General features: G+C 36.2%; 1 protein-coding gene across 1 annotated transcript in view; it reads right to left on the bottom strand.

Moving 5' to 3' along the window:
• The window catches only part of LOC119792371 (matrix metalloproteinase-17-like), a 118,063-nt gene that overhangs the window by 25,723 nt on the left and 66,935 nt on the right, over positions 1-25,405 (bottom strand). Inside the window, exon 4 of the mRNA XM_038298982.1 lies at positions 19,262-19,548. Coding sequence (XP_038154910.1) covers positions 19,262-19,548 — 287 coding nt within the window. The remainder of the gene's footprint in view (positions 1-19,261; positions 19,549-25,405) is intronic.

Genomic DNA, 25,405 nt, shown 5'->3' with positions numbered 1-25,405 from the left:
TGCTGGACAGAGGCAGAGCAGAGAGAGTTATGAGGATGAACCGGATTCCTTTTCTAAGGCAAAGAACAGAAACAAAGTGGAGATTTTTTTTTTTTGGAGCTCCACTAGCTGCCGAAGTCTCTTGAGTTAAAGCTTTGTTCTACATCCACTAGTGACCCATTAAGCAGCTTTTTATCAACCCAAATGCTTTTATTGCATAGTGCTACGAATAGATTATGAGTCTTATTCACCAGATACCTCTTAGCTTTTCCAAACTGTTGTATTCTTCAAGTCTTAAAAAATTACTTTGATCTTGGTTGGAAGGGCATATAAAAGACTTTACAGTAAGTAAATTAACTTATAAATGATTAAATGACTACCATCAGGCTAATCCCTTAACAGTTAAAACAGTTAAACAAAAAAGCTTTCTCAATGTTATATATTTATATGGGGTTGAAGATCAATTCTCATAGGGCCACTGGTACAAGAGTCATCAAGAATACGTCTACATATAGCTACAAGTTTTTCATGGTCTACAAACTACTTGTAAAAGAAGTCATACATCATTAATATTTTGTAACATTCACATAAAGATTTAATTCACTTTTATTTACATTTTATATTAAGTACATAAAAAAGTAGCTTCTCTGCCTCTTCAAAACAATTCCCCAGAGGATAATGCTGCCACTGTCATGTATTACCATGTGCACAGTGTGATAAGGGTAGAAACTTGTTTCAAACACACAAATAGTCCTTTGCATGTAGACAAAGAGCAACTTGGCGAATCAGAAAAGTGCAGCCTTATGAGTGTTAACCCTCTTTTAGTCTGGAACTCTTACATAAAACTTAAGAGCTAAAAGTTAATTCTACCATTTTACCTTAAAAGTCATCTAATTGGTACATGATCCTTCTCTCTATGTCTTAATCTTAATAAAGATGCAGCTTTATTGTGATGGTTTATTGTGAAGGTTTGTGAAATCAAGAAGACTAAAGAACACAGGAAAGGGATAAAGCTGTGAAAAGTAATAAAACAGATTTAGGTCATAAACCATATGCCAAGTTTTGAACATCTCACTAATGAGCATTCTGTTTGTCAGACAGAGTTGTGACTCTGTCACAACTGCACACTTCTCAAGAATTGGCTGTCCACCTAAACAAATAGCAAGGCAGGAGGAGCATTAATTAGAGAAGCAGCCAGAGGTAACTCTTATAGAGATGCAGTGATCTACGGCTCCACTGACAGGTGAGCCATTAGTGTCGCAATCCCAAGTGTGGCCAGAAGAAAGCCACCATTGAAAGAAAGTCATTAGTGGTCAATTCAAAGTTAGCTTCTGGTGGGGGTGGTAGAACACCTTCATGCTATAAATGAAGATGCTCTACAACAAAAGCCAATACATCAGGAAAAAAACAGCACAAGCCTGGAACCATTGTTTCTTTGCAGAAAGTGATGGTGGCAGCATCATGCAGTAGGATTATTTTCTTTAGCAGGGATAGGGTCAGTTTTTTTTATCTCAATTATAACCTTATACCTACAACTAGTGCAATCATGAATTCATTTAATTTGTAGGATATTAATATTAAAAATGGCCAAGTGAAAGCACAGACTTAAACCTAATAAAGAATACAAAATATAGACAGGAAATCTATTGTCATTGCTGATATTTTGCAAGCAACAACATATTAAACTATACTGCAGTTTAGGGGAGGTTAACACAATCCTCAATAGCCAGTGATTGTTTCATACAATGGCTGATTGATACTCTAAACATCAGGGCTGTAATGGTATGTGCATTTGTGTCAAACCAAATGATACACCACTACAGGATTTGTAGGATTTAGCAGTTTATTGTCTATGTTTTTGAATCTCACCAGACAAATGAAAATATTGACACATGAATTATTGCCACCTCTTTATGTAGCAGGCTTACCATAAAGTTTCTAACAACTTGTAAAAACATTGCACATTAATTTGTTGAGCTAGAGGAAGCAATAAGAATCCTGCTCGGGTCCAGTTTCACAAATCTGAACTCGTCCGAACCCATTGGGATGACTACTAGGCCTGACCCATCTCCTGTAGATATGGGTTGGGATTTGAATAGAAGTTGAATTGTGTGTTTAACCCACAACTCAAACCATTAACCTTTGTTTGCACCTCTTTTTTCTTTTTTTACTATATTTACACTTTTTCTGCTTAATAATATAGCTAAATAAATCACCTATACCCATCCACATTACATACATTTTTGCCTGCACCCATTAATTTACATCCTTGTAATTGTCTGCTATTCAATTCAATTCAATTTTCAATTCAGTTTATTTATATAGCGCCAAATTCACAACACATGTCATCTCAAGGCACTTTACAGTTCAACCAGATCATGCAGTCAAATTGATACAAAGTTTTCTATCTAAGGAAAACCAGTTGATTGCATTGACTCATTGACTCTATTAAAAGGTACTTTTGTGTGTTACCTGTCGGGTGATTGTTTTTATTTTTTATTTATGTATTTGTCATGAAGTTACTCTGACCAGAAGAGTAATCTGCTGTGGAATTTTTCCTCTCCACTGTCGCTACAAGTATGCTTAGTATGAGGGATTGCCTTTGATTCATGAGTCGATGCAATCAACCGGTTTTCCTTAGATAGAAAACTTTGATTCAATTTGACTGTGTGATGTGGTGAACTGTAAAGTGCCTTGAGATGACGTGTGTTGTGAATTGGCGCTATACAAATAAACTGAATAGAATTGAATTGATGTTTGTTTTTTGTGATGAGAAGGAGTGAAAATAAAAGAGGAGCTGTTTCTGTTTTCTGCTCTTATAACTCAGAGGGTGTCACTTTAAATGTGAAAGTGTGTTTTTCGTTCATTTTATTTCAACAAATAGTGTAAATAATATTTAAGTTGTTTTTCTTATTCAAACAACATGCCAAAAGAGAAAACAAATGGCTGTGATGCTAAATAAGAAAAAAGCTGTTAACAAAACACAAAATCATAAATATTTCTGTGTTTCTTCCATTAGTTAGTGTAACAAAGAAAAACCGAACCGTGTTTTGTGCACCGAGGTACATACTGAATCGTGAATTGTGTGCACCATTATAAAGCCAAACTAAACATGTTTTACCGAAGCTCACTGATGATCCATTTATTTGTTGCAGCTGTATATATATATCTATATATATATATATATATATATATATATATATATATATATATATATATATATATATATATATATATATATATATATATATATATCCACATATGACAGCTTTTTTTGTTTTTTTTGTTTGGGGGTATCAGAGTAAAGAGGGGCAATTGTCAGATGTGCAAAGGGATGCAACACCTTGCAACTGCAGCAAACAAGCTGGCATATCGAGAGAGCACATAAACCATTTTGATATCCATGCATCATTCTCTTTCAAATAATATTTTTTGAAAGTTAAACCACAATACATTATTTTGCGCTTGTGATAATAACAAAACAACATATAAGACCATTGAAAAGGTTTTAATATTTGTAAAGAACTATGATAAGGATGAAAACTAGTATTATGTGATTGTACCCAAACCTTTAAAGCTCACCAAAGGTAAAAGACTGTTTGGGTAAAAGCTTTTTTGCTTCCAGGCAGACATATAGTCACAGATAAATCATATAAGGAACAGCTTTCAAAGGTTTAAAGCTTCCAAAAAGTATAACAACTTTTTGATATGAAACAGTTTGATGACATCACACTGGCTCCTAACTTCAGTGCTCCAAGTAAAGTGACCTATTTTTGTGACACTATGATGTAACCGTTCAGGCCTTCAGAACAAGAAGCCTAAAATCTTACCGATACATTAAATGTGAACCTTGCAGTGATGTTGTCAGCTGCTGCAACATCTCCACCTGATTTCTAAGTGTTTTAAAGTAAGAAAATATTTTACATGTCAGTTTTTACTAGTTTGTATGACAGAGTTGCTCTTTTTGAAATTTGGTGCATAAATTCAGCATGTCCCCATTGCCTTTCACTGTAAAGAAAAGGTAAAATCTTGTTTATGGCCTATGCTCTGTGTTTTAGAGGAACGATAAAACAGATTATAGTACATTCTGTAAATAAAGTTTACCGAAGCAGAGCTTTTCCCTTTCTAGCTTTTTTTTTTTTTTTTTTTAATCGGCAGGACTATGTAGTTTGCTTTTATTGTCTGTATGGATGTTCATCCTGCTTTTGTTTTCTCAGACTAAATAGCTCTGTAAAATTCTTTACATTCTTTGTTTAAAATTTTTGTACTCGAACTGTTTCTTATTGTTTTCTTAAAAAAGGATAATACAGAGAGTGAAAACATTGCAAAGGAAGATAATGATGGCAGAGGAACTGCAAACAAACTGCAGGTTTGGCATTGCTTTATCAAAGCACTTCCTAAAAGCTTGATGTAAATAGGACAAAACTAAGGTCTGCTTTTCCAAGGATGCAATACCTTTCAGGATAACAGATATTTATTTTTTACTTTTATATGAGATGGCAAAACTTTCTCTTCTCAACCTACTAAAAAACAGAAAGGGACAGGGAATATGATGGAAACATAACCCTTATAGTTTCTTAGCAACACATTTCATGCAGCTGAGCTTAACAAAAGCAAAAGGAAAACACAAACCTTCACAATATCTGTTGTGCTCACTTGACTTATTTTTATCCAAATAAAACAAATTCTTTTTGTAGGACAGACTTAAGACTTGTGATTCATTTGCACTCGGTAGAGAGAAAGATTAGAAAACATTAAGCTTTTATAGAAGTTGGTGGAAATCCACGGGCGCAAGATTAGACTAATTACAAAGGGGACAAGATAAACTTTAAAACCGTTTCTCTCCCTGTAAATATATGATTACATTTAGGTGAAAGCTTTATTCTCAGCTTATGTTTGTAAGGGCTGGTGTTTTATTTAGATGAAAGCTAGAATCATAAACACTCATATCAGCATCACCAATTTCCTTCCAACTGGACACAGAGAGGAGGCCAGACTGTGGGTGTTTACACTTGTCATCACTTGATCTGCACTCCACTGTAACTGAATTGCCTGAATGAATTCTCATTGTGAAAGGATTCATGGAAGTCTGGCTTGTAGTTTTAGAAATCTTGGCAGGTTGTACAATATATATTTTGCATATAATTTAATTCTGTCGCAGTCTTAATTGATAAAGGTTTACACACCCCAGGTAAAAGATTGTAAAGTTGTTTGCACTATAATATATATAAGTGTAATAAATCATTTCACAAGTTTTTGTTACATCTGTAAATATTGCATTTATCCCCTAAAAACCAGCTAAAAACAAAAAAAAAACAAAAACGTGCAATAACCTGTTTTCCTAACTTGTCTCACTTCAAATAGATCTTTGTTGAAACACTTTCTTATTCAATAACTGCAGTTTTACTTTGACTAAGAAATATCTAACCAATATAATCTGCAATATTTCTCAAAATACTTATATTTCAGGGACATATCTCTTCCCTTACCTACAGCCCTCTTAAAGAGATTCCACAAATTTTTAGTCTGAATCAGTTCAAGAATCCAGCTATGGCATTTTAAAACTTAAATGTATTCTGATGAAGCCGTTCCTTAACTATTTGTATTTATGTCTGTTCTGCACTTAAGGAAAGTAACTCCAATAAAGACTCAGGACTGATACCTTTAAATGGTAAGATTCTATTAATAATGTATGACTTTGTTAGGATTCCAGTCTGTGTGGTTTGTTTTTTGTTTGTCTTCCTTCCTCCACCAGGTGGCGCCTGATTCTGGTTCGCCTCCTCACACACCTGCGGAAGGTTACCTCATTAACAGAGTGCTCTTAAGCTGCTGACTGCCACTACCACGACGCCAGAGTGTTTGCCAGTTTGGGGAAGTCATCCTGCAAACTGGATGTTTCGGACCTTCTCTCCCCTGGAAGGATCTTCGGAGAATCAAGCTGAGCTGAGGATTCAAGTTTGGGGTTCTGGTCAACCCTTTTGGGGCTTCTCTCTGAGCAGGGGATCCATCTCCACAACAACCCATTCAAGTACCGCAGGAAATCTAAGTGGCAGTCAGCCTCTCCATTCTCCAACGAACAACCGCATTCTGGGTAAACCCTGTCCGCCCTCCATCGAAAAAGACAAACACTGGAACATCCCACACCGACTGGAGTCAATAAGAGACCACCTTTTTCTGAAAACTTCCGGTTGAACAGTGTTCAGAGCTTTACTGGACTCATCACATCCATCTCAATAAACCTGTTAAACTTTTCATTGGTCTCTCTGTGTTGGTTTACTGCATGTGAGTCAGAGCACTTGATAAAATCATGACAGACTTGACCCCTAACTATGGCTTAAAGTCAGCAGATTCTCAATGCTTGATGGCAGGGGTCTAAGTCAAAAAGAAAGAGTGCTGAAAATTGATTAAAAGTTGGTTTAATAAAGAGCAAGTCTATGGGTGTCTACATTTCTTTAGCTGTAAAATAATTGCAGCTTTTTGAAAAAAAAAAAAATTAAATCAGTTTAGTTATTATTGTTCTAAATTGTTTAGGATAGTATTTTTCTTTTAAATGTTAAAATGCACCTTTAAATCATTCAGAAAAATCTAGTTAAATTGTGTAATTGCACTCTAATAGTGTTATGAACACTGGGATCCACTGCAGATCTATAGAAAACATCGTTTGGACTTTCAAACTCCTCTCCATTAGTCCTCAGTTGTTTGGCTGTTTACAAAGGCAGTTTCTCTTGAGACATATTGATGTTACTCTAAATAGTCAACTGAGTTTTTGCACTATAATGCAATGTGTATATGGTAGTAAATGCTGAGTTGGCTGAAAGTGAAATGAGATTCTGTGTGGGTATGAACACGGCCTTCTGCTACATGTTATACCCGTGAAATCAATTGTAAATAATCGTCTTAATCCAATAAAGAAAATTTTTAACTATGTAAGTTTGCAAAGACTTTTTCTAATGATCAAATTTTAATTGTGAAGTAATGTTTTTAGCTTAGCAAAACAAGAATCAAGTTGTCAAAAAAAGAAAAAAGAAAATCTTTTAATTTATTATGATACTGATCACTTTGGATTGAAACTAAATAATGGATTTTTGTACAGAAGTATATGAGAAAGGAACAATGGCGGAAACAGCCTCTCAGGAACCATAAGTACTTTCAGGCTTAGCTGGAACTTGATTTTCGTTGTGACAAATTTCTTTTCCTTGATCTCAGCTTTTACCATGCATTTATGTGTGTATAAACAACCATTAGATGCTTTGAAATTTAAAGTAAATACAGGCGAGGCTGGGATCTAAACCGGAATCCACATGCACATATTTACAAGGCACACAGATGTGCTTTTTGTAGCAAACTTTTGTGCTCATGTTCAAAAGGAGCAGTTTCTTAAACAATTCCCTTTCACTCTTCTGCACATAAACAGTACAAACCTCACATGTGTTCCTATCCCATCAATATAAACAGGAAAAAAAAAACAATGCTTTGACATGGAAAACTTCACCTGCCTAATGATGCTTTTGTTTTAGTCGGGCTAATCATTTTGCAGAAGCAGATTGCTCTCTTAGTGATAATTAATAAAAGCAATCTGCTTCCTGTCAAAAACAAGACAACGCTTTCAGACCTCTACTTTTTTTGATCTTGGCGAGACCACCACGTCGTGCAACTTTTAATGGATTCGGGAGCTATCAGTATGCACAGTGGGGGTGAACTGTTCTAAATGCGGTGCTTAATTTCCAGGATTCAGCATCATCTTGTGCACTAGGGAAACTAACTTAGTGGACCTGGATTTAGGCTCCCACTGAGAACAATACAATAGGAAATGGGGGAAGGGAATTAGCCATGGCAATTATTCATCTACGGATTTGTATGATAAGCTCCTTTTTTCCTAAAGATGATTACACAGCTCTACAATTTGCTGAAGCACCAACTCTGACTTTTTACCTTCAGCCTGACCTGACTAGGTTACGTCTTTTCAAGGGATTTTCAAACCTTGGAAAAAGTTCTACAGGCCAACAATATAGGTCCCTTCTGGCTGCTGTAATGCGCTTTTGTAAGGTCTTACAAGAAGATTGGAAATGCGCATGTAGGGGTATGCAACAGCTAAGTAATGTCTCAGAGAGAAACTGATGACGTTAGAGGAGGATGTGAGATAGCGGCGAGGTGAGACTGGCAGAGTGTGACATGAAGAAATTAGAAGCTGTTTAATTAACTTTTTTCCCTGAGGTTCAGAACATCAGGCTGGCAGCTTCGCAGTGGTGGGATAGAGAAAATTCAACAGCTAAACAAAGCAAGCCAAGATTGCACTACCATACATCTTTGTATAATATGAAGTTTAATTTCGGCCATAGGATATAATTCTGACTCTGAATTTTTTTAGAGCTTCTACACTGGTTGTTTTCACCAAAGGAATCTATTGAAATCATAGGCACACAGGGTTAAATTAAAAATAATGTAGCAAATGGCTAAAAAGCAGAACAGAAATGACTTTTGGATATCATGATGTAAAGGGCAAGTGATCTACAGTGGATCTTAAATGTCTACAAAACACAAAATTCTATGACTATAAAAAAAAACATTTCAAAGGGTCTTTTTTGTTTTGTCCCTAATTTGCCTTTAACCACCAGATATCCAAAGGTGTGAACATGCGGATGAAAATTCAATCCATACCAAAGGTTATTATTAAATTACTTTGCCATTATCTAGTGGCTGGAATAGGGATTTACTAATAACAAGGATTTATATGTATATTTTACAGTAGAAAGTTAACTCAGCTACTGGTTGCTTAGGCAGACAGATCTATGCCCCAGATATAATAAAATGACATATCCGCTTTTGTCACTACTGGATACACCTTTTTTCTTTAATATATGGTGCTGCATTTCTGAGTATCTACAATACGATACAACGTGGACTGATTTCTGATATCTGATGAAGATTCTCAGTCATCCAGGTCATGGTCATTTCGTAAAAGTTCAAAAACTATCCATTGGACTTGGTTTCCATGATTTGAAGACGTTTTGCCACCTCTCCAGGAAGCTTATGAGAAAGCTTCCTGGAGAGGTGGCGAAATGTCTTCAAATCTTGGAAACCAAGTCCAGTGGATATTTTTTTAACTTTTAAGAAATTTTTGATATCAATATCAGATCCAGAAGTCCTTACTTGATACATTTACAGGTGATTACTTATGATGGCAATTTCTGGTTGGTATGTTGTGTCCCATTTGTTTTTAATTTGAGATACTTCTTGTAAGATAGGACAATAACAAAATAAAAAGCTGTTGTGCAGCGACATCTATGCTATATTCTTGTTTTTGTTAAATGTTAGTGATATTTATGATTTTCATGTTGGAGTCCTAAATGAACCTATTGCATGTGTGCTCTACAAAAAAAAAAACACAAAAAAATTAATTATTATTAGAGTGCATAAAATGTTAGATACAATTCTAGGTTAGCAGATAGAGTTTCCAGTTGCATCTGGTTCTCTTTGAAGGTTTTCTGTTCATTCCTTTCTGTGTACACTACAAGGAACCTTTGATGGGTTGTGTAAGATTGTTAATCTTGCTATCAAGGACGAGCTGGAAAATCAACAACAGTCAGCTAACAGACTAAGACGGGATGAAATTAACGGCATACGTAGGCAGGGGAACAAAGCGGTAGCAAGGTTACTTTGCATTAAAAAGAAAGAAAGTGTTTCTCTGAAACATTTTGTTTGCTCATATACTAGCCTCTGATAAAACCTCTTAGTACAAAGAACAGTGTTTGTATCTGTAGGTAAGACAAAGAGTATTTTCTTTTCTTAAACTGTCATGATCTTGGCACTGATGACTGGATTATTGGTTTACTTTATCCACCTGCCTAGCTCCACCCAGTTTTCATTATCACTCATCAGATCCACCCTTTCCTGTTCCTATTTAAAATGCTTGGTCCCAGCCATCAGTGCCAGATTATTCGAACCGTACTTGAGAGTTCTCTAGCGTACCCAGTGTGTTATTCTGTTTGCAAGATCCTGACTAGTCTCTACTAGAGTTGCACCGATGCCATTTTTTTGCCCCAATACTGATACCAGATACCTGGCTGTGCAGTATGGCCGATACCATACTGATACCATCTGTTTGAAATTGATGTGTGTGTGTATATATGAAGAACTGCATACAACTTGGATGTAAAATAATTGCCATCATGGCTTTGTCAAGCTGCTGCCTACCTTTGTGACACAGGAAAAAGACTAATACAAAGTGAATCCAGTAGAACTTTTTATTGCCTCCCTGGAATGGGTGACAATAGTTATGCTATCAGTGCCCTATTTGTTGGTACTCGCTGATACCGATACCACTAATTTCATGTTGAATCGGGGCCTTGCCCGATACTGGTAATGATATCGGTGCAATACTAGTTTCTACTCCTTGACTTTTGAGTTTTGCCTACCCCTTTTCTGATCTGTTTGCCTGACCTGTCTACTGGCTTCCTTTGGATTCTACCTGCTAAAAACCTTGGATCTGTCTCCCGACCACAGCTTGGATTTCCCTTCAATACCTCTTCAGATCTCTGATCTTCTGGCCTGGACCTCTGCTTCCTCATCAACAGTTGCTTTGGATTCTCCTTCCGGAAACAACTCCTCTTCCTCTTCTGCTGGCTTCTGCTTATCGGTCTGCTCTGGAGAACCTCTGGCTTCTACTCCTGGAACTGTCTGGGCTGCTTCCACCACATGTTGTGTTAAATCATCCAGCTGGATACCACTCCTTCCTTTGGGCTCAGACTGAACTTAGGGTAGTTACTCACATTCTCGCTATCGTTCCACGTCAGTTACAGATTCACTAACCTGTGTTTCTACCTCTACAGAGATTCCAGTTATCCTGTCCTAGTAGACGAGCCACAGATCCCTAAGCAGTTTATAAATGTTTTTTTATAAATCACTTCAATCTGTCTGCCAGAATCCTGGATCCAATGTTCTGAGACCTGACAAACAGGCTCACTACCAACCATAACAACCTATGACTCCATATTCTTGTTGAACTAGTTGCTCCTAGCTAAGACTTTTTCATGGTCTTCTGCATGGCTATGTGTGTATAACACCTAAAAAGTATCAGAAACATTCAGCATCTAAGAAGGTTGAGGCAATCCAGAGACCAAAACGCTTCCCATATATGGTAAAGGGAAGTGTTTTTGGGATCCCAGTCTAGCGAAATAAGGTTTTAAGCATTTTCATTTTATTTGAACTCATTCAAATCTGAGATATGTATTTACTTTTTAAACTGTTGTTGCAGTTTTTAATATTTTTTTGGGGAAAAAATATTATTTAGGATTTTAAATTTGTGTAAGTTGGTTTTCAAAACAACACTACAGAGAGACTTATTATATCCGCAAAATGCATCATGAGTGTCCTTCATAGAAGGTTGAACATTTCAAATATGACTCTCTTTTCTTTATTGATGGTTTGCTGCAAATGAAAAATATCCTTTTAAAGGGCTAAATCACAGGGAATGAGCAAAGTATCCTTGAACATCAAAAAAGTTGGCTAGATTGCACAGAATCCATCTAGTTCCCTTACTTTTCCCAATATTGAAGGCCATTTGGTAGATCATGCATAATCAGACAGAGTCCATCAATTATTTATGTTGGAAAAAAATCAATATAATCTTAATGGGTCTTAAAATATATAAAAGTGTATTAGTTGAGAGGTAAGTCCATTAATTACTGTAATGTGTGAAAGCTAACATGTGCTCTATTTTTTTTTCTTTCTTACTACATTGTTCCCATGAAACAATCCTCCATCTGCACAGCTGTTGTTGGCCCCTGCCATCACTTCAAAACCAGGCTACACTTCTGCACCGCCTCCTTTTCTTGCCACTGCTGCAGCCTGGTGGGAGGTCTGATTCGAGCAGATTGAGCTGCTGTCCTGCAGCATATGGTTTACAGCCCAAAACAGCCCAAACAGCCCAAAACAAAGAGGGGAGATCAGGGAAAAGGTGCTGGCCTCACCACAGACACCAGCTGGGTTAGAAAACATAAATATACCCACCGTTGCTCAGGCTGAGGTTTTAAAGTGCATCAGGGAAACAAAGCTTTTCCTTATTATGGACAAAAGTGATTAACACTGGAATATGATTACCAGACTTTCCGTATGAAATGTGATGCATTCTCTTTAAGAGAATTTTATTATGGAAAAAATGGAAATTTAGGGGGAAGCTGTCAAAGAATGTGGAAGGAAATTTTCAAAACAACTCTGAAACATCAAAGACTTATGCAGGTGAAGCAATATGTCTGGACATATGGAGATGACAGCTCATTCCAGTTCATAAATGAGGAGAGTTGGCCTACAGTTGCAAAGTGCTTGTGATTTTTTTGTGTCTTCCTTGAACCCTCAGCCCCCATTAGTTCAGCTCAGATGATTGTTTAAAGCAGCACTTAGTAACATTTCTACCTTAATATGTCCCATATAAGTCCCTATGATGCTAATCTAACTGTTTACAAGATGATTGAAGGTCTGTCAACTCCAACTTCTATATCTGGTCAAACCCCCCCCCCCCCCAAAAAAAAAAAAACCCAACAACTTACAATGCCCTGACCCATTGGTAGTGATGTGGCTCTCATTCTTGAACAGCTTTATGGTGGCCTAGTGTGAGCCCATCGGCAGCAATAGCCACCTGCCGCATGCTGTGCCACTCACAGGTAGTCATAGAACACTTTAGGATTTTGAAGAATAAAGACATGGAGGGGCCAACAAAAAAGCTACTCGTTTTACAGTAAGGTCCTGTAGGGGAAGCCAGACTTGAAAATTACTTAGTCCTACTTCAAACTAAGACAGACAATGTTTCCAGTTCCATCTTGATAAATAGAAGGAGTTACTTCCCACTGTCAACCCATGCCTGCTCAGGGTGAGGGTATTGGTCACAGTCGGAGCAGTTATTTGGGCTTCCTTAGAAAACCTTTTTTTATTAGCTGGTACAAATTTTCAACACAATTTTTGGATTGAATACAACAGTTTGTACTGTAATTTAATCTCAAGGTGATTGATTGGTCTGTATGAAAATCAATCACACTGATTTGATTTGAGTTAAGAATAAACTGATTTTGATACAGATGGATATAAACTGGGCTTTACAAGTTCCTCACAATTGCTTTTTTTATCTTGCACTTTATAATTAAATCTATATGAGTGGAAATATGTGAAAGGAAATAATACTATAGAGTGGTTTCGTGGTATTGTTGTTGTGAGTCCTTCTATAAGGTGATGTGTTTATATGTTTTTTTAATTACCCAAGATCAAATACAAATGTCATGTTATTCCTTATCCATTATTCTCTCTCTGCCTTTTCTCATTATAGTAGCTTCATCTGGTCTGTTCCTGCTTGTCTGTGACACCATTCTGGAGAGAAATATTAGCTGCGTTGCTGCCATCAACACCTTTGTTAATAGATGTTGGAGCTTGGTCTGTTTTTCAGTGTAGTCCTGTTTCTCTGACTGTGACTAACTGCATATGCTCGCTTTAATTCTCTGACATGGGAGCTGGTTTCAGAGTTTATTTGCCTGGCTGTGTGTTTCCTGGACAGGGCCGCCTGTGGAGCTGGTTGACAGTTGCCTTTTGTACCTCTGCTTCTTTTTCTATGTCTGCTTCTGTCTCCTTGAACCCCAGTCAGCTTTGACAGATGGCCACTTACACTGAGCCTGGTTCTGCTAGGGGTTTCTTCCTGTTAAAAGGGATATTTTCCTCTCCACTGTCGCTACAAGCATTCTTGGTGTGAGAGATTGCCTTTGAGTCAATAAAGACCTGAACACACTAGACTTTTTAACCTCGAACCAATTTTTTCCCATGTCACACTGAATGCGTATAGAGGCTCCGGCTGCGCAGGGTGGGCATTCTCAGCAGATTTTTTTTCACTTTTGTCTGTGTGCTATACACAAATTAAAACAATTTCCCACATTTGACTTCGACAGATTATAAAAAAGTTATTAAAAGGAATAATAAAAAAACAACTGGTGTAGCTATTAAGCAAATCTCACCTTAATGAGTCCGTGCAGCACCTCAAAAGGATAACGAAGCAATAAAGCCTAAGGGACGGTTTATACTGTATGCTTGCTGAGTTAGTGGGAGATGATTCTCACAGAGATCTGTGAAGTTTGTCGGAAGAGTGGAGAATGATGATCTTCGCTTACTGTACCTTCTCTGTCTGCTCCTTGATATCGAGTTTTTTTCTGCGGAAATCACTATTACACTATATGTTTTTTTGTCCTCCCGGAGTCCTTTTTTTCTTTTTCGAGGAATGTGATAAACTGTGCTTTATGTCCTTCTTTGGTTTTGCAAGGCTCAAACAGGAGCACTACTTTATCCGTTTCCTGTCCTCCTGAATTCCTATCATGGGTAAAGTATTCTTTTTATATTTTATGAAAAATACAGAATCTTTATTAAAGAGAAGTGTAGTCATCTTATTATTTGTGTTAGTTAGGCGGAACTGTGGGAACAATTACTATTGCCCTCACCCTGTTTAAATACACACATTGATAACAGACATAATTAAGATCAAATTTAATCAGTCTGCCTTTTAGAAATGCAAAGAAATTAAAAGCTGCAAAATTCCCATCTTAGGAGAGGCAACATCATAACTTATATCCAGTTAAATTGGGGGACCACTCTCAGAAAACAAAATGCCTGCTTGCAATTTAAGAAGCAAGAGTTTCTAAATAAAGTTTGGATCTATGGATCTATCACAACCAATCCCATTGTAACAACTAACTGCCTAAAACTGTTCACTTGTATTACTTTAAGGGGTCATAGAATGATTATATAATTTCAATTCAATTCAGTTTATTTATTTAGCGACAAATTCACAACACATGTCATCTCAAGGCACTTTACAGTTCAACCAGATCATACAGTCAAATTGATTAAAAGTTTTCTATCTAAGGAAAACCAGTTGATTGCATCGACTCATACAGGGGATTTGGTGCTGGTCCTTAAGGTCTCTGAAAACGGTGTGTAACATTGGTTGGGCTGAAAATGTAATATTTGCTTTTCTATGAGCCCTAATGCAAGTCTGGTTAAAAGAGTGAAACGACAGGTGTTCTTCCCTTTATGGTATGCTCATGGATATTTAGATGAGCTGTGCCCTGATTGGTTGGTTGCTGAGCAACTGCTGAGCAAAGACGCATCATAACAATAAGCACTCACTCACTGAAACATCAAATTGTTGCTATGGTAGGGTGACCAGACGTCCACTTTTTTCCGGACATGTCCTACTTTTCATACCCAAAAAAATGTCCGTGGGGAATGTCAAAATCAACCGAACCCGACCTGGTGATGGTAGCCTAGACTACGGCGGCGCCATACCCAAGCATGGTAAGGCAGGCGGAGGGAAGCATACCATCACCAGGTCGAGTTCAGTCAATCCGTCCACAGCCGCCGGGATTCCCGGACCAGCCCTTGTTCTCCTTTACAGAAACCCAAATCTGGATAAGTTATCAACAGCTTTGCAATAGAATCATACTTACTGCTTGCGGTTGTGATGGCCTTACGGTCGGAACAGCCCCTCGTTTCAGTAAAAGAAGTTCAGCAAATCCTGCTTTGAACTGTTTTTATTTTGAAAACTGTCTTCGGTAAAATGCTTAGATCAAATGTACAGCTGAGCATCAAACTTTGCAGGGATCTTCTGATAGACAAAAATAATCCATGCCTGTAGAGTTTTCGTATCCTTGGGAAGACTGTGAAATTTTTTTCCCTTTCTCCGTGCAGCCTGTAACACTGCATTTACTGTATGTCAATTTCGTTGCGTGACAAAAGTACAGGCCAGAACCAAATAAGGCAACATCCCCGTATTGACGTCAATTCAGTGCTTCGTTTGAATTTGCCCATTTTATGGTGGAAGTTTAGAATTGTGACATTTGTAGAGAAAGGAGGTGTCGATGGGTTTGAACTTCTCTGTACATCTATTTCACCCCTTTAAGTTTCGTTATTCATCTACAACAAGGTAAACTCGGTTTTGCATTCTATGATCTCTTTAATGTTGCTTTTATATGTAACTTAAACCGAAAAAGGATTCTAACTGTATCTGTGCATCCGAGAAAACTGAATATGTGGTTACTACTTCACTGTAAAATACATCTAAAGTGAAAATGCTTTTAAAAGTTTAATTTATATAAACTTAATGAATTTCTATATTTTTATGTTCACGTGTGGACAAATTTTACATTTTAGTTGTTTATTCTCTATATTTTAATTCTTATCTAGGAGCACTGTAAATGTTCTGTCTCTGCCTTTTTTTCTCTTATACTCTGTTGTACATCCTCCTTTTGTAAAGAACAGACAAAAGGGGCAATGGACGCAAAAATGGAGGGTCAATTTAAGTTCAGTGATCTGGATGAAAGGAGGAATAAAAAAGGAAGAGAACAAATGATTAAAGCTGTCAATTGTGTTGCTGTATGGAGACAGTCTCTTCCTGGTGATGCATTCAGTAGACTACATCACTCCATCCGGCCATTTCATCCGGATGATTGGACTCATAATGTTGCCCCACCTTTTACCATTTTCCAGTCCCTTTTCAGCTTAGAGAAAAAGGACAGTGGACAGAAAATGAGGTTGATGCTTAGTGACAAGGAAATGGTCCCATTGTGTTACCAGCTATCTTCTTTGGAGGAAAGCAAAACCCGATTCGTTTTGCAAAAGTGCAAAAAAAGCAAAGAAATCCAAAAGTGTATAGGATGGAACATATTCCCACTGGTATTGTTAATGAGTTAACAAATGAATAATAAATCAGTCGTCATAAGTGGCACAGAGACCACAGATTACTGTGTTTTCCAGAACTGTCTAAGAATGACGGATATCTTTAATATAAACTCATCTATTTTTGATTGGCAGATCTGATTGAATTCTATTTTAGAGAAGCTGTCACTACGTTCTCATTTCAAACTCGCAAATCTCTCACGGCGGGTAATAAAGCTCTTTCAAAACACTTTGATGAGACAAATTAGGCCAGATCATTCAGGAGGCCAAAGCAATTTAACAACCAACACATACAAAGCTGAAAAACACAAAATGAGCATCTATCATTGGCATTATTGCAGCCTCTGTTTATTACAGCTTTACTTAACCTGCCAATAAAGTAAAATGCATTCGATAATCAAAATTAATTAGAAGTGATGGAAGTCTGTAATGTTTTGAAATGTTAGTTTATTGTAGCTTGACAAAGAGGTGTTTGAAACAAGACTGATGAAAACATTTTGCGTTTGTTGTTGCAAAGGGAGAGACAGGAAAATCATTACAAGACAAATAAATCATCCGTCAATCTTTATCTCCGTTTCTCTCTTCGTCTATCTCACATATTATGAAGCTTGCAGGGTGCTTGATCTTTTTCATATTTTGAATATTAAAAATATAACCTCACATTGCAAACAGCAGATTTTTATATTAGAAAATTAAACAGCTAACTCTATTGTTTGCTGTGATTCCATTAAATGTTTTGGACTTGATGTGTTTTTATAAAAAGTTTTTAACTTTTTACAATATTTAATTCCTACCTCCAAGTAAAATTTACTATCCAATCAATGTAAAGTTCTGTATCTATTGTTTAACAAGATCTAGTGAGAACTTAGCAAACATTTGCATAACGTTGTAATTCTTGAGACTACACTAAGCTTCCTAATACATGTATTTAAAAAAGCGCACTGCTCTAACCACCAGGCCAACACTCCCCCCCCAAAGGATCAAAATCTCTTGTACTGTTTCAAATCACCTTGTTTTATCTAAACCATGAATAATCAACAGTTCCAAATTTAATCTAGAACACTAATGAAGTAACTGTGTTAACAATTCAGAGCTTGATTCTCCTATACTCCAGAGTAGCATTATTGTGACAATATATTTTTGATCAAAAGTCATTGGTGAATTATATATTTAGAAAAAAAGGAAAGTTTTCCTTAATAGGAAAGAGCTGATGTTTGCAGTATGAAAACATGACTTTAGGAGATGGTTTTTCTCAATTCCATTGATCAATTAGAAGTAAACATGAAAACTGACCTTATATTGAGCACATTGCCTGTAATTTAGCCATATTGGATTTTTTTGTTTTGTTTTAATCAGAATCTTTTAATTCAGATGGAAGAGTTAAAAAAAAGGGTTTTCTTTTGCCTGAAACCTTGCAGATGTATTACTTTGTCTGCCACCTCCAACTTACTGTAAAGGCAAATTCATAATCTGCAGTGTTGTTTCGTGCACAGCATCCTGTGATAAATGTGAAGTCATGTGAGGTAGGGCAACATTATTTCCTTTTGGCCTGGTGTGCAAGTGCCAATTTTGGGAACAGCATGTATGGAGCTTGCACGAAGACAAGCATTGGCATTTTTAAGCCGTAAGACTCTCTAACCCTCACTGCTCTGAGAAAACATAAATCCTTAACATACCTGTTCTTATTTACAAACTTTTCCTTATTTTTGCATTTTGTTCCTTTGCTTATATGTAAAAAAAAGAGTTTGTAAATTCTTTCAAAATACACTTAATCAAGTCCACATTTGAATCTGCCAGTGCTAATTTTCATCTATGCATTTTGCTTTTGATGTACAATTGGTACTATTGTACATTGCACATTACTTTTATTCTTATTTCTTGTCACTTTTCTCCTAACAATGGATATCTCCAAATAAAAAAAGGTAATAGAAAGGCACAAACTGTGCAGATAGACTTGTGTATATAATCTACTTCCTCCAACTTCTTCTTTACAAACCACATATTTTTCCTGAAGCTTAAGCTATTGTTTAAAGTGGGATCTTTTTTGTTTACAAATATTCAACAAACATATTTATGCACATGAGAACTGGAGTGTGAATCAACATAGTTCAGCAAATTTCTTGGATTCAAAGACAATGATCAATATTCATATTCATGCCCTATTATGCACATAACAAGGCAACAAACTTTAAGGAGCTGCATTGCAAGTCAAACATTTTACTTCCAAAAATGTGTCCACATTTAGAGGGAGAAATACAATATACAAACAAATGGAAATATATGACAACTAAGCTTTTAATGTTATAGATCATTGTTTTATCTTGTAAACCAGAGCTGATATTAAACAGGATGCAAAACTGAGCAGGTTGAATGTTCAGTTTTGTTTTTCTTATGGAGTAATTACACAAACTTTAATTTACTTTTACTTTATTTACTTTTCTCAGGACCTACAGTGTATTTTGGGGCTGTAAATCTAATTATTTTTGTTGCTGTTTCTGCTATTAGATACTGTATATTTTTAAAAGCATTACATTCCCATAGTTGTTCCAGTTTACCTTAACATTAAACTCTTCCTCACCTGGTGATCTGAAGGTCCATGGTTCATCATCATCAAAGTGTGTATCCCCAGCTGTGAACCTCTCTCCAGGGAAAAAGGCATGTGCCACCGTTCCGCCTGGCCCGTCAAAGGGGTATCCATCATTGTGGTCGGCTTTAGTGAAGTCAATCTGAATGTCTGCGTTGTTGCCGGCCACCTCGTGGAAATTTAGAGGCGCAATATCGCTCCAGACCTTCAAAGCATAGTACATGAGGGCCCGAACTGTGTCCCTGCCAAGCAGGGCAGAATCCTTTGGGTAGGTTCTCACTCTGAAAGACAGACAGGGTTTGCATGTTAAATGTAAGAATAGAAAAGGGATGAGCTGAGAAAGGAAGAACAAAAGGGAGTCAGAATAAAAATGCTAGAATGAGAACTACAACAAGGGAATTTGAGGGAAGCCTGACATATAAATAACGTTGAGACGAAAATAGGTAAAATAAACTTTGACTTTCTGAATTTCTAAGGTTAGCATTAATACTTATACTAGGGCTTAGCAAGGTTAGATCCTGAGAGCTTTATTTAGAGGAAGCAATTTTTCTAATTAGCATTATTAAAAATTAATTAAAACCTATTAAAATGTGCAAGTGGTCCTAAAATGAAAATGTATAAAATGAAATTAGCCTTTAAAAAAGGAGAAACAGCTACATTTCTATCTGGCATATGTATGGATACATTTACCATTGTCTATATAGAATGTAGTGAATAATTTTATTTGTAATTTATACTTTTCTTTTTTTTAAGTTAACCAGAGTGTCAGTGAACTTTAAATACTTTTGGGTGTATGTATACAAAGATGCCAATTTGTCTTACATAGGTTAAAACCTGGGAAAGACAAGAAAACATGCCATCAATAAAAATGAAATAGCTACGAAATTGACCTATTAATCATCATTTGCAGTTGTTGTGAACATAATGTTATAAGTATTAAAGGTATGACAAATAAGATAGGACGAGGGGCCATATATGCCAAGATAAAACATTTTGTGTAAAAAAAAAAAAAATTCAAAGTTGACAGACCCTTTGTATTTTAATTGTTGTGTGCTTTTTTTGGATTGAGTACCATTCTTTTTTTGGCTACAATATACAATTATAAATCTGGGATCCATACAAGACTATTTCAACTGTTTGAAGGGACTAGATTATATGTGTGCAGTCAGACGCCAGTACATCTCTTCCCAGCTCTTGTACATCAGAGCCAAAACCACATCCTCTGAAGCAATGACTCCCAAGTTAAACTAACTTTAACTCTTTATTCTAGTTCAGGCAGAGAAATGGTTACAGAGATCAGCGCTAGGTCTCATTCTACTTATGGTTGCAGAATGGACCAAGAACTTTAAATCATAAATGCATTAGGTATTCATAAAAGTTACACTTCCTCACATGACGGCAGTAAAAATATCTGTTACAGCATGGATTTTATCTGATTATGGTTATGTAATAGTGGGTGTTTGAAAAGTTATTCTAAGTGTTTGGTTACAGACTGCTACATTATCCGACAATGTGTCTCTACATGCTGCGGTATCTTTGCATTCTCACCGCTTTGCAACATCCCTTACCAACTGTAGTTTATTTAACTTTATAACGTACATCAATATTCCATAACTTAGCAAAATAGATTTTAAATTATTCTCCATTTTCACCGTAGAAGTATTTGAAGGAGAAAACAAATAAAACATGATTAATTATACCTTACACCACTATGATATGAGTGGGTATATTTCATTCAATTAAATGTATTTATATAGCGCCAATTCACAACAGATGTCATTCCAAGGCACTTTAAAAAGACAATTCAACCAGATCATACAGTCAGATTTATTCCAAGTTTTTTATCTGAGGAAAACAAGTTGATTGCATTGCCTCATTGACTCTTCAGCAATCCCTCACACCAAACATGCTTGTAGCGACAGTGGAGAGGAAAAACTCAATTTTAACAGAAAGAAACCTCCAGTAAAACAAGGCCCAGGGTGAGTGGCCATCTGCCGAGGCCGACTGGGGTTCAAGGAGACAGAAGTTTTAATCAGAAGTATAACTATAATTCAAAGTCATCAAAATTATTCTTCACAAAACCTTTAACAAGACACAGACTCATTAGTCACTTTTTGTCTTGAAAGACTTTACCTAAAGCAGTTTTCTCACAAATTTCGTTGGGTTTTATGCATTATGTTTCATATTTTTATCCTAAATGTAAGGATGTAAGGCAGATGTAAAGGGTTTTCTTTATTTTCTCCATCTTCCTCGGCCTATGATAAAGAAAAGTAATAGATAGTGCTGGAAAAGCAGTAGAAAAACAGGAGACTGGCAGCTAAAGAGTTGGACAGAAACAGCTTTGAATTTAAAGCAGCAGAAAAGCGCAAAGGTCAACTGCACAATGTTTGCCACTGGTGGAGACCTGCACAAAAAGTCCTGTTTGCATATTTCCAGCAACTCCATCGGTTATTGTATTTCATGCTCAGGTGCTCCTGCTGCTTACATATAATATGCTGAGCATACAATGTGCCTTTGAAGAGATTATAGAGTCAGCTTTTGGGAACAACTCATAAGTTCTTTTCCACGTCTTTCCCATTTCCTTATTAAGTTTTCATTCTTCCTCACATCACATCCACAGCTCTGCAGCCTTTTCCTCTCTGACAGTTACAACAGAAATGAGACGTGTACAAACTGAAAACCACTCAGACATCATGCTAAGTTTTCCATTTTTTTTTCAATCCTCTGATGGTCTCTTTCATCCATTTTCTTTCCACTCATTGGTCTTTGCGTCCCTCTACGCCTTTGCTTCTGTATGATGGACTCGCTTTCTATGTCCCTGCATGTGCCTTTTAGTCTAAAACTACCAAACAGTGTGGCTGATACAGGCTGCACTGGGAAATTTATTCAGTGACAGAAAATATCAGTGGAGCAATCTCTGCCTCAACTAGCTTTCAGTCTGCTCAGAAATCACAGAAAAGAAAAAAAAATGGTGTGTTTAAATGTAAAAACATGCATAAACAAGTCAGAGTAAAAAATACGTAAAGGTTTTATAAAAAAACGCATTATACAACTGCTAATTATACAACTGCTAAATGAAGATGTTTTGACACCTATCCAGGAATCTTTGTCCTCCTGTATCTTCCTGTACACATTCCAAGTCAGATGCAAATCAAATAGCCAAACATTGTTCTTCTGGATTGTTGGAGCCTTTTGTTGTGTATGTCCTGTATGATTGGTCTTTTTGATCATAATGGAAGTTCTTATGGCTTTTTCTTTTCACAAGGATGGCTTCCGTGACCCTCTTTTTAAACATCCCCTCTGTCCAAAATCTGAACACTTTGGTCTTCAAAGGTGTGTCCTTTTTCTTGAGGTGCAAGTGTGCAGCTGAATCTTGCCCTAACACACCTATAATCATACTTAAACTTCTAGTTTTATTAAAATTTCTAATAACGGAAAAGTTAGGCAACTTCTTCAATATTTTAGATCATAAAAAGTAAAAACATATTCACTTTGAGTAGTAAGTCATTATTTTCATAAGTTAATAGCTCAGTTACTTTTTTGGAGAAGTAACTAGTGACTATAACAAGTCACTTTTATTATATAACATACCCCATGCTGGACATATACAACACAAAACAAAAATCTTTGCTCAAAAATAAAATGGTCTACCAACTGCCATTGGTCTGTTCTGTTAAATCACACACCTGTGTTTGGGAGAAGCACCCAGAATAAGGTGTGGGAGAAAGAAAAGGGGCACAAAATGTCTATGTATTGAAAATGGCTTGCTAATGTTGAAAAAAGAAAAACACTACTAGCACTGCCAAAGTAAACACATAAATACACTATTTTAATACCAATAATTAATGTTATTGAAAGATTAACTTGCATCCTTTCATACAATTTGGACCTTGTCTACACTTTAGAATTGATAAAGTGTCCAGAAGACATATTCTCTCCACTCGCCCTGTCTAGCTCTCCTACCGGGCATGTTCAAATTCAAATTCCCCTCAAATAATAAAAATGACTTACTTTAAAGCTACAGTGTGTAATTTTTAGCGACATCTAATGTCCAGACTGCAGACCGCAGCAACATGAACATCCCCCCCCCACCGCTTCTCCCCCCCCAACAGTACGGCGAGCTTTACGAGACAAAATGTCTTCCACGACGTCCGCATCACCTACTTTCTCAAGTGATGAGGTTTGTTTACATAGATAATTTTACAGATAGTATTTCATTAGTCTGTGTGTTCAGTACAGTCTCAGTTCATCTCTCTCAACTTGCCGTAGTTACTTTCGAGCGTAATGGGCGATCTCGCAATCGCTAGTTTGTTGGCTCTGCGCTGCCGTAGCGCAAAGATGTCTGCCTCCATGGCTGCGAGACCCGCTCCTATGTAATTACAAATAATGAATTCTAAGGTAACGCAAATATTAAGGTTAAGAGGCTGAGCTCGTAGATGATGAAAAATAACATAGTTATGTATAATATATTACATTTCTGACTGTATATCCCTGTAATTATTACACACTGTAGCTTTAAACAGCATTGTTTAGGTTGTCAATTTAAATTTGTAGAGGTACTTCAGAGTTTAAGGAATTTTTTGCTCTAATAAAATCCTCTTAATGAATCTTTCTCAGGAAAACAAAACTTGTCACAACCACTTGGATCAGTTTTCTACAAAGTCTGACCTTTTTAATGTTTTTAAGAGTTTGCAAGTCTTATCTTAAAAGCACTTTATAGAATGAGTCTTAGTTATTTTGCTGCATTCCCTAAATTATTTGCTTTCTCATGTCAATCACTCTTAAAAACTTCTGTCCTTCTTAGTTTTCCTCTATGAAAGGTAAACAGTTATTGTGGATGAAGGAATATGCATTAAATTATCTACAGCATTTTTTCAGTAAAGGCCCATTTATTTTTTATGTAGCCTTAATTGCTGCAATCATAATAAGCCCACATATGAATATAAGAGGTATGTTTGACCGCTCTAATAGTAATATTATAAATATTAATATTCAAAAAAGGTAAACTGAGTCTGTTAAAAATGTCTGCAATTAATTTGTGATTATGAATGAGTTAAGTTGCAGCAGATCCCATTTCAATACAATTATTTGACACACTCATTTGCAACTGGACATGTTATGATATGCATTTCAGGCATTTATTTAGTAACATTTTGTTATCTTAGCTTCAAGTTATGGTTTTCATTGAATTTTCATGCTTTTCACAATTTTTCTTGTTAATTATTTTCAATAGTTTTGGCCAAATTCTGTTCCCATTTACAGTTTATCATATGAGTTAATTTCCTTATTCTCATTATAACTCCAAAATGACATTCATTTTGTATCATATTGTTAGATTTCTTCCCCTCGTTCCTCCCATTCTTCCCCTGCTCAACATTGTCTCCCCCTTCCATCAGTTAAAGGCTTAATTCTCCTCAGCTGTTGCTCATTTATCAACTGATTGCCCTCACCTCCTTCTTCTTTTGTCCTCTCCTCACTCTCCAAGTATTTAAACAGTTGGTTATTTATTCCTCGTTGTTGAAATCTTCCATTTACCAGTGTCTTAGTCAAGACCACCTAAAGCGAGACCAAATTAAAATCAACACTTTTGTTGATCAAGACCAACTCCAGAGACAAATGCAGAGGGAGGAAAAGACTGATTCAAGATCAAGACCAGATCCCCGGACTTCATGTCATGATAAAATGTAAAACTTTTAAAATAATATGAAAGATTAACATTCCTATAGAAACAACAATGTATTAAAAATTCTGAGCTGAAATAAATGTAACTTTTTTAATTAAATACTCATTAATAGCTTAATTTTTAAGTCAAATATTACTATAAAATCATGTCTAAAAATTATGATTGTAAGCAACTTTATTGCCTGCTTTGTTAAAACACCTTTTAACAGTTAGCTGTACATCATCTTATAAACTTAATAACTATATTTGACTTTAATGTAACAAGAAGGTCTTTATTTGTAAGGCAGATAAGTAACAAATTAAAATCACAATGTCGTCAGCACATGGCCAAATGTAAAAATATTTAATAGAAATATTATCAAAATTAAAGCAAATGTTCAATTCTTTATTTATTTAGAATAAAGATGGTCTTAATTTAATGCATCCATGTCAAGTCACCATAATTTATTTAAATCT

Source organism: Cyprinodon tularosa, unplaced genomic scaffold (genome assembly GCF_016077235.1).
Source record: "Cyprinodon tularosa strain WSP-4 unplaced genomic scaffold, ASM1607723v1 ctg418, whole genome shotgun sequence".
NCBI lineage: Eukaryota > Metazoa > Chordata > Actinopteri > Cyprinodontiformes > Cyprinodontidae > Cyprinodon > Cyprinodon tularosa.
The sequence above is the reverse complement of the archived record's forward strand: the minus strand, read 5'-3'. Positions and strand labels throughout refer to the sequence as shown.